Genomic DNA, 11577 nt, shown 5'->3' on the forward strand with positions numbered 1-11577 from the left:
ATAGTCAGTCATTGCCTACTTGAAAGAAAATTTTAATCATGATTTGAAATAGATTCCATTTTCATTTTCAATCACTATAATATTAATAAAGTGGTGCAAAAACTTTTTTTTTTCTTGTTTTGAAGTTTAAGTTGATTGATAAAAATGATCAATCAATACTTTTATAATCACTTAAAATAGTAATTTTATTCCTCTTGTTACATCAAAATAATACCAAATAAACCTCCTCCTATATAATAAGTATGAAATAAAAGTTTAAGATAAATATCTTACACTTTATGTGCGCACCTAGTCAGAACACAATAACACCTATTGAAAACTTCTATTATGATTTGAAATGAATTCAATTTTCATTTTCTAAACATTAAAAATATAAATATTGACATAAAAATTAATTTCCCCTTTTAGAGATGAAGTTTAAGTTGTTGAAAATATCAAATCAATGCTTTTATAATCACTAAAAATAGCAACTTTTCCCCACCTGACATCAAAATAATGTCAAATAAACCTCCTTTAATAATTATGAAATAAAAGTTTAATATTATTAATATTTGAAACATCATACCCACTTAGTCATAACACAAGAAAAATACCTAACCAAATCAACAACCAAATTAATGAAAAATGTTAGCTCAATGATGGAAATTTAACCTTGAATAAAAAAAAAGTGCAAGAAAAAAAAACAACAAATACCACTTTGCTTAAAATTGATGCCTTGATAATTAATAAAAAAGGTAGTTCAATTAAGTTGTATAGTGCTAGTCCTTGATCAAATATTTCATTCAGCTCATTAGTTACATCCATTTGAATTTATGGTACTATAACATTTTAAATCAACCACAAATTTAAATAAAAAGTCTAAGCAAATGAACTAGATTATTTATTATATGTTCCCATTTGAAAGTCAACATAAAAATAAATAAATAAATAAATAAATAAATAAATAAATAAATAAATAAAAATAAAAATAAAAATCTTATTTGAAGTTAATGTTTTCAATGGTCAAATAGCTCAAATATTTTACATGAAAAACCACCATATATATATATATATATATATGATATTTTTATTTGTTATTTATTTCTTCCACTCATAAGATTATTATTTTTTACTTACGAATTTCAAATTGGCAACTTGATCACAAGTTAAGAAGATAAGATTTAATTAACATTAATATCAAGCAAATTTAGCAAGCAACAAGGTACTCAATTTCAACATCACTTGCTTTGGCATGGCAATAAAATATGAGATTTTAACAACCATAGTCACAGTAAATTAGGTAAACCATAGTTTCAAATCATATCAAATTATCATTTGATAAACTTAGATTTATTTATTTATTTATTTATTTATGGTGGCCGATTTCCCACGTAGAATTTTTTATTTAATATTTTAAAAACTTATATGCATCGACACTCAATTTAACTAATAATATATCTTTCTCGATATTTTTTTTCTTTTTAATATAAAGTAAATAACTTTTTCGTACGATTCGCTGTTTCTTAGATAGCATATTTGAACAAGTTAATTGGTGTCACGATTTGATTAAAATGTTGACTGAATTAAATCTGATTGTTTTTTAAAATACTTTTCATTCAAATAAGTTGATTTATAAATGGAAGGTTATTGGAGGAGGAGTTAAGTAGTTTTAGTGTTTGAAATTATTGGTCTTTGATTGAGATAATGCATTAATTGCATGACTTAGACACATGAAACTAATTAAGATTATTGTAACTTATAACCACAGCATGTATAACTTTGATGTTAGCAAGAGGTGTTAATAAAAGAGAGGCTGTTTGACTAAGTGTTGGAAAAACTTAAAATTAAATTAAAATAAAAACAGTGATCTCTATTTTGTTTGTTTTTTTTAATCAACTATGAATTATATCATGCATGATATAATCTGAATTCTGTTTTTTTTCCCAATTAGAAGAAGCATATTTATTTTATATGTAAAAATCACTATCTTGGTGTTTATATATATGTGCGTGTATATATATATATATATATATATATATATATATATATATATAAATTTTAACCACGGGGACATTTTGGAAAGAGACTAAATTTTTTAATTTTTATATAAAAATATTGCTGTGATATTTTAGTTTGAAAAATTAAAATAAATTAAAAAGATTTATAAAAAACTTACTCTGTGCCATTTTTTTCACACTAAAGTAATTTTAATATAAAATTAAGTAAACAGTGAAATTGATCAATTCCATTTTCTCCAAATTTTTTAATATTTATCTTTTATTTATAAAACCAAATTAATTTTCATATTACTTAAATCTAACTCAACATAGATTCCTCTATTTTTGCGTGTGGGAGAGTGTATGTACGTTTATCATAATTTGTTGATATTTAACTTAATTAATGAATAGACTGGTCCAAATGATAAAAATTTAATCGTTTTTAGAAACACTCACCATAAAATCTATTATGATCTTATAAAGTTTCAAGTATTTCGCTCTGCTCTACAGTTAGATAACCAACATATATATATATATATATATATATATATATATAGAGAGAGAGAGAAACTAATATATATATATATAGAGAGAGAGAGAGAGAAACTAATTACATAGAATATCAAATAAATATTAATTTTAAAAATTTATTTTCACATTCAAGCATCACATCTACCACTTGTGAAAGAAGGCAATGAGTATGAAAGCCATTTTGACTAAGTGTGGAAAAATAAAAAAAATAAAAATGGAATAGAATAAAGCCGAAAGAACCGTTCAATTACTAAAATTGTGAATTTTATATGATGTAATTATATAGAATATCTAATAGATAGTCAAATTTTAAAGATATCTTTTTCACCAAAAAGATGCCTTCCAAGTTTTAGTTTATTTAAAATATTATTTAAAAGTCTTTAAATTTCAAAAATTCTACTCTTTACTGCACTTTTTTTTGTATTTCATTACAATTTTTTAAAAAATTACATCTATTTTATTTTATTTTATTTTTGTTTTTTATTTTTTTGCAACCGAGTTCAATAACTGGTTACTTACAAATAAAGTAACAAACCATAGATGAGATTCTTATATATTAGGATTGTGGTGTTATGAAGATCAAATCAGAATATTGATGACCCACTTCAAATGGGAAATAAATGATATGCATCAAGCTACATAATTTAAAACTTTTAAAAAAACAAGATCAATATGTATAGCTTTTAATAGATTCTGTTTTTAGAAGAGGGTAAATATGTACGTAATTTTTTATTTTGAGTATCAAATCTCAATTTGTATCATTTTAATCATCTAATTTTAATTTGTGATCACTAAGACATTATCTGGGGATTCTAAGAGAATTTGATAATGTTTACATTGGATTTGCCACATCAACATTAGTCATCATGTCATCCGTGTACGAGAACATAACACGTTATCAAAGAAAGCCACTTGATTACTCTTATTGATATATCATGTGCCACGTCAACTCATCCAATTACTATGTGATCACCATAAGCATTCTCCTTAACGGACGTGATACGTCAAATGGCATAAAACGATGTAACAAATCGTGTTGAGCACATAAATCTAATAATATACATGATCGGAATTCTTTTGGTACTTTTCTAATGAACACAAATTAAACATAAGTGATTAAAATGACACAAATTGAAATTTGATGTTTAAAATTTAAAAAAAACTGTAGTACGATACATATCCAAAAAATTTACTTAGTTATATGAGTCACTAATTTCTTAAATGCCACGAGCTCTGACTAATACATGCCAAGATAATTTATAATTTACATTTAAGGAACAATATCAATATGCATAGTTTTTTTTAATATATATTTTTTTAAAATTATTTGATTGATTAATTTTTTTTAACGGTTATGAACTCTAAACTAATACGGAATGAGGTATTGAGAGTCCTGCAAAGAGTATTTCTTAATAGTTTTGCATTACTGAAACTTATGAGTCGCTACCAAGAATTTATTTTTATTATTCCATAAACTTTTGTGTAATAAACAATACCAAAAATAAAGTTACAGAAATCACTATAATAAGTAACTAGGTAAAATAAAAAGGAATGAATGTATAAAAGAAAGTAATTTTTGAGAAATAAAAATCTACAAAATATATTGTAAAAAAACACACACACACCAGTCATACCATTTACTAATTGGTCAAGGACATCAAGGTCAATTTCCAAATTTTTTTTTTCCATTCTATGTCACATCAAAAACCATGAGAAATGAAGCTTGGCTGTGGCATTGGTACTATATGAGACACAAATAAATGAAAAAAAAGATCAACTGTACAGTGACCTTGTAATGAGGCAAGTGCCCATGCACCGACAAAATAAAACCATCAAAATACATTGTCAATGGATGCGCACTAAAAAAACCCTAATTTTTAATTTAAAACCCCTTAAGTGGTCTTCAAAGCTCCACGTCCACAAAAATGAAAAATAATAAATAAATAAATAAAGAGAGAGAGAGAGAGAGAGAGAGAGAGAGAGAGAGAGAGAGCTTCATGGGGTTGACAGCAATTATTTAGGTTGGTCCCAAGAGACACTTGCAGTAGTAACATCCAATGGTTGCATAGTTTCATGCATTGTATGTACCTTTAATTGTTTTCTTTTGCAACTACACGAAACTATTGCTCTTGTATTTGTAAGGGACAATGACACCCCACCGCACACATTTTCATTTGTTGAGAGAGAGGATCATATCATCAATATCCTTAAATTTTTGTGAACCTATCTATCTTGGTCTAGGTTTTATTTTTTCTTTCTTTTTTTCATATTAATTTTTTTTAAATAAATATCTATTTATTTTGCCAACTACTTTTTGTCTACTAGCATTAGGTCTCTTAGGTAGACTATTTGTGTTTTTACTAAGAAAATGGATTCATATCTCAGTTCATGCAAAGTGAGAGGATAGGTGTATTAAAATAGTAACTCCATACTTGTGCATAGCCATGACATGATTTGTTCACATATCGTAAAATGAAAATTTATTTTATAAACTGAGTAGTTTTTGGAGGATTTTATATAGACACCACTGTTTGAATTCACTTGTGAAAAAATAAACATTTTGAGTGCTTTTCAAAAATTTATATGGTATTTTTTTAGTTAAATTTTTTTTTTTTTAAAAAAATACATTTATTTTCAAAAGAAAAAAAAAGACTTTAGAAAACATATGTTAATTCGATATTTTATAACAAATGAATTTTTCTATCTAAAATAATTCAGACAATATGTTAATTTTTAACAATATTTTTTTCCTTGTAAAAGTAAGCAAGAACTTATTATTTTATAAATATTGATGAGGATCAAATTCTACCATTTGTGTCTCCATATGGCCAAAGTTTTTTTTTTAAAATTATAATATGAGTAGTTTTTGAGGAATTTGTAAACCAATAATTTAGGTGTGTATAGTGGTTTGTCCACATTAGGAAAAAAAAAAAGTTGTCAAAAACTACAACAATTTATGATCAGTTGAATTCACTTGTAAAAATTAAAAGCTATAAGTGCTTCTTGTACAAATCTATTAGATCTGCTTTTCACCTTTTAATTTTTAAAAATTATAAATTTTTTGTTAGTTAGAATAATGAAATTTCTGAAAATACATTAGTTTTAAGAAATGGTTTTTAAAAGTATAATTTACTATTTTATAATAAACATATTTTTTAACTTAAAAAAATTCTAACAAACATGTTAATTTTTAATATATATATTGCCTTCTTAAAATATATAAGAACTCATTGTTTTATAAATGAAGCATTTATGAGCATCAAGTTCAGTGATTCGTGTCTAAATAGGGACCAAAAATCTTATTGTACAATAATGAACGCCTCACCAATAAATATATAAATAAATTACATAGAAGACAAAAACATATAAATATACAATATACGTACACACACATATATATATGTACACAATTTGAAAGTGATAAACAGTGTAGATATATATACATATGTTGGCAAACACATGATCATTCATCATAACTACTAACTACTTTGGATCCTTGGTAGGTTCAATACCCAAATAGCTAGCAATGTTCTGTCTTGCTTCAAAGTCAAATAATACCTTCAATTTATGGGACCCTCTTATCATGTCAAGTGGTGCACACACACACACACAAATATAAATATCTATACATGCGAATATAGTTGTGTCTAACATGATAATAATTAAGCAGTGACTAATTAGCTTTTGGTTTTGGTATAGAAGACAATTAATAAAGCCTTCCATAAGATCATGTGAGGCTTATTAAATAGTATGGCCTACATATCATTCCATATTATTAAAATACCCAAGTACATTGATTGTTTCTGTACCCATATATAAAATTTTCTTTGATGTTGTATATATATATATATATATGTGATTTTTATTTTGATTATTTATATATAATTGGATGGTACAAATTCAATAACATAATATGGGTTGAAAAACAACAAAATTTAAAACAATTTTCTCTTAAGAGTTACTAAAACCATTCTATACTCTTTTGTCTAGTGAAAAGGACCACACTTTTGTTTTTTAGTGGTATAAAAAATTATTTCCTTATTTCATCACCCTTTTAAAACTTTAGTCTAACATCATGAAGGACTTATATATATTTTTTACCTCTTTGACATATCGGTTTTTTAGATAAAGTATTGGAAGCTATCATAGATTTCTCATAAAATGTTTTTTTTTATTTGTAAAAATTCGACCATAGAGTAATTTGTTTAATTGATGTAAACCTCGATCAAACCCAGTTAATTTAAAGATTTATATTAACTGGTTTCAATTTTATTATAGAGGAGACCTTGTTAATCTAAATACTTATATTAACTGGCTTTAGTATTATTATAGAGGAAATTGTATATAAATGGCTAGATTTGGCAAATCATCCAATATCAATAAATAAAAAAAAATGTTGAATCGATTTGTTAAAGTTTAAGCAAATATTTATTTGATAAATTGTTAAATCAATTTATTAAAGTTTATGTGAGGATAAAAAAAAAATTAAATTTGAGCAATAACAAGAACAAAAAAGCAAAGTAAAAAAATAAAAAATCTTAACAAACACATAAAATTTTTACATAGTTCGGTCAATCTGATCTACATCCCCATCACACTGGTATTATATTGATGTCTCTCATTTGAGGTTTACCCCCGCGAAGCGCTCACGTCCTCAGACTCTAGCAAGTGACAAAGAAAATATTAGACTCTATATACTAACAGTTTAAGTAAAAATTGATCTCATAGATTCAATCAATCATTGAATTGAGTTGATTTAATATGATTTTTTTAAATTTAATTTGACAATGGAGCCGTCGTCGATTTTTTATAATTATTTTTCTCTAATCACTTTGTTATCCTCGTCTTTATCTCTTTGTAATTAGTTATATTGTTTAATAGTAGGATTAGTGACGAAAGAATTGAAAAAACACATTAAAAATTAATTTACAAAAGAAGTGATGAACCACTTGTTTTCCAAATGAATGGTAAAAGATTAATTAAAAAAAAGCTCATGTTGTAAATACATATAATTTTTTTTCTTCTTGTTTGTGATGACCTAATTGGAAGACAAGCTCATATAAAAGAGTTAGTCAAACACTTATTTTCTAAATGAAAAACCAGAAGTTCAAAGTTTTAATTTTCAAAATGCTTTTTTTTTTAATTGAATAAATTAAGTAAAATCATACACACGGTCTCTTAAAAAGCATGTCTTTGTTTCTTTCTTCAAAATGATCATTATTTTGGATACCTTTTATTAAAAAAATAGACTTATCTTAAAATATCTCTAACAATTTTACTAAAATAGCATGCAAATAAATAAAAAGTATTTTGGAATATATTATTATTAAATAAACAAATAATTACTCATATGATTTTTAATTATAATTTAAATTATACAAGACCAATCTCCAACCTCCATGGGCCATCCAAAAGTACAACATGAATTCCAAAAAACTTTAATAATCTCATCTTTCACATGATCACATCTAGCGCCTATAAAAGTCTACATTCAACTCAATTACAGACCATACAAATTAAATTATTTAATAATTTATTAAAAACTAACAACTTCTTATTTGACTTTAAGTTTTGATCGCATTTTAATAACTAATTAAACACACAATAGTTAGCTACAACACCAATTCTGAAATCCATATGGTCAACCTAGAAACATTTACATTTAACTCATCATTGATTAAAAAATTAAAATAAATGATAAATTTTAATTTAACTTTAGTTTATACCATCTTCAAAAGTATATATATATTTATATATATATATATATATATAGATATGTATAATTGGAATGTTTACTTAATTACTAGTATTAATTAAATATTTTTAATTTTATTAGTATATTATCATAATTTAAACAATTTTATTTTCTCATATTTAATATTGTTTTAAAAGTTTTTTAAGCCAATTTACATGATTATCTAGCTTAACACAATACTTCAATATACTTGAGGCTTTCAGTTTTTATATTTGTTTTTGAAAATATCATTTTTTAAAATTAAAAGGTTAAGTTCTCAACAAAATTATAATGATATAAAAAATAAATATTAAGTTTTCAAAGACAAATGATTGCTAAAAGACTTATAGCAGCGGTATAGTAACATGTTACTGATTGAAGGTGTGGGTTGGATGATCAATTCCCAGCTCATCCACACTCCATTGATTGCTTGTCTACATTTTATAAAAAAAAAAAAAAAATTTAATTTCGATTTTTTAGCCCTCTTGGAAAAGGACAAATTTGGATTCAAATTTTGCATAGTTAAACTTGACATTTACATCTTTACCCTGAGATCACTGTGATCTAACATCAACAACTCAAATTCTAAAACAATAATTATCTTAATTTTTTTTTAAAAAGAAAAATAAACATTTATCTGATTGAACATTAACAGTATATGGATAAAGCAGCTTTGGATTTAGATTTTTCACAATTACACATGCCACAATTTTTTTTTTACATTTAACACGCGACATAGACATCTCTACTCCCAATTAACTTCAATAACCCAAATTCTAAACCAATAACTATCTCAATTTTTTTTAAAAAAATCTAACTCATTAATCATCATCCCCAAAAGAATCCAAACAATTAATAAATTCCCTTTCCCAAACCCAATCCCCACAAAACCAATCACCACCATCCATTCCCAAAATCCAACGGCCATAACCCAAAAACTCCCGCCTGACGTCACTCTCCCGACCCTACATGACGTCATCTCATCTTTCTCATCCTTTCCTAATCCGACACGTGTCCCAAATTATTATCTAATAGATACCCTCCATCCATCCATAGACATAGATGTCCTTCCCTTTAAATATTTATTTATTTATTTAATATATATATATATATATATATTAAATATATATTAAATATTATATTATATATATATATATATATACATATTTCCCACTCTCTTTGTTTTTGGAACCTTCTCTCTCCTCTCAATTTTCCTTCTCACATGCTCCTTCTTTTCCACAACCTTTTCCTTTCCTAGAATCTCCTCTTTCCACTCTCTCCATCCCTATCTTCTCCTTCTTCTCCTCCTTCTCTTCCTCTCTTCTTATATCTTATATATACATAGGTAGTAACATATATGCATGGAGAGATCTGAAGAAGAAGAAGAAGAAGAAGAAGAGATGGAAAAGCAAAGTAATACTACTGTTGAGCATCAAAAGAACAAGCAGCTAGGACAAAAGAGAAGCAGCAAAGAATGCAAGAACAAGAAGAAGGAGATCAAGGTGGTGTATATCTCTAATCCAATGAAGTTCCAAACAAGTGCTGCTAACTTTAGAGAGCTTGTTCAGAAGGTCACTGGTCAAGACTCTGACATCTCTAACTTCCCTGAGAACACTACTACTACTGCCTTGGCTTCTCAGCTTTCAGACACCACTACTACCACTTCTTCTTCTGTTGAAGATGATGGGTTTGCTGAGAGTTGGTCGGCGTTTGTGCCTCCTTCTATGTTTTATGAACCTCCTCAAGGTTTTTTCCGGCCACCGGCGGATAGAGTTTGAATTGGGTTGGTTGTCTTTGACTGTGTGGATATAGTCTATAGATATCATATATATTAATTTTTATATATATGTGTGTGTGTGGTTTGATTTTTGGTTTTTATAAATGTTATAGTCTTAATAGTTTCATGTTGGTCATGAGTTAACTGTTGATTAAGCTCAAGGTGGAGGGGATTTAATAAGAATGATACTAATGAATAAGGTTTATGGATCTTGAGTTCTTGCAAGTTGTTTTGGGAGGAGGAGGAGCAAAAGTGATTGGTCCGTACGTGTTATCTTATATCTTATGGATATATATATTTCTGCTTTTTTTTTTTATTTGACAGTGAACAGTGAAGGTATGCCACATCTTTCTCCTTCTCTTTCTTATTAAGCTCTGGTTACTTTTTATTGATCATGATTAGGACCAAAGTGTGACATGTTCTGGATCCCCATTTGAGTAGTCACAGTGAAGGTATGCAAAACTCTCTCTCTCTCTCTCTCTGATAAAGTTTGTGATTTTCAGGAGAAAAAAAAGGGAAAGAAGTAGGTATGCAAAGATGATCTCTTCTTCTCTAAAGACTAATTCTTTATATATATACATGTATATATATGTTTATTGGGGAATCTGTTCTTTTCATGTGCCTTTGCTGCTGCTGAGATTCTTTCAGTTTTGAGCTTGTGATTAGTGAAAGGTTTCAGATACCTTGGTCTTTGTTGGCTTGTGCTTAATTAATCTTGCATGATTGATTGGCATTCTTTTTAGTGAGTCAATAATTACTTGATTGCTTTTTCATTGTGCTGATCTTGCTCAATTTTGCCAAAACTTCTCTCCTTCTGATGAGTTCTTCTTTTTTAAATGTGAAAATTGTTGCTACTAGCTTTACCTGAATCTATGCTAGTTATAAATCATACATTTAAAAACTTTATTTGTTAGAGTATAATTTCCATTTTTGATAACTCTACCAAAGAATAGAATTGGATGAAGTGGAAATGACACTATAAAGTGGCTTCTTTTTTTTAATTTTTTGTGTTGATTTTACAGAAAGTGGAAGCACTTGGGCCTTTGATTAGTTTTCCTATAAAATGAAGAAACGGGAGCAATAATAAATAATCACTTCCCCCACTTCCTATTGAGTGTATATATTTTCGCTGAAGTGAGGAAAAAAAAAGAACAATTGAAGTTTGGGAAGTCAATCCACTCACTTACCTTGCAGTAGCACTTCCCATTCTTGAAGGTATGTATTAATTTTGAAGATTAATTCTTAGAATGAATCATATCAATCTAATGTTGCTTAGACTTATATCACTTAAAATGTGCTTGATTTCTTCTTTGATGGAAATTGGAGAAATTGCCTGCATTTGGCTGAAGATCCATAAATTTCTCTATTTTTTCTTATATTTTCTCAAAATTCAATATGGTCTATCACACCCTTGCTGTTTTGGTGAACACTTAAGAGAAGTTTTACTAATATACATACACCATAGAAATTAAGGTTAATTGAGTTTGTAAAGATTTGCATTTTAATTTTTCGGTGTTTATTAGAATGAGAAATAATCACAATTTCAAGTTCATGAGAGA

The 11577-nt window shown here is 26.8% G+C and overlaps 1 protein-coding gene across 1 annotated transcript; it reads left to right on the forward strand.

The window, feature by feature from the left end:
- The first annotated feature begins 9428 nt into the window (after positions 1–9428).
- Positions 9429–10296, forward strand: LOC120273345 (sigma factor binding protein 2, chloroplastic-like). The gene has a single exon (XM_039279970.1). It carries the CDS (start codon positions 9603–9605, stop codon positions 10017–10019), a length of 417 nt encoding a protein of 138 aa, XP_039135904.1. The 5' UTR covers positions 9429–9602; the 3' UTR covers positions 10020–10296.
- Positions 10297–11577: the final 1281 nt, after the last annotated feature.

The sequence above is a fragment of the Dioscorea cayenensis genome, chromosome 12 (assembly GCF_009730915.1).
Source record: "Dioscorea cayenensis subsp. rotundata cultivar TDr96_F1 chromosome 12, TDr96_F1_v2_PseudoChromosome.rev07_lg8_w22 25.fasta, whole genome shotgun sequence".
In the NCBI taxonomy this organism is placed as follows: Eukaryota; Viridiplantae; Streptophyta; class Magnoliopsida; order Dioscoreales; family Dioscoreaceae; genus Dioscorea; species Dioscorea cayenensis.

Excerpts from the sequence above, each read along its gene's own strand:
- LOC120273345 (XM_039279970.1), top strand. The coding sequence starts at position 9,603 with ATGGAGAGATCTGAAGAAGAAGAAGAAGAAGAAGAAGAGATGGAAAAG.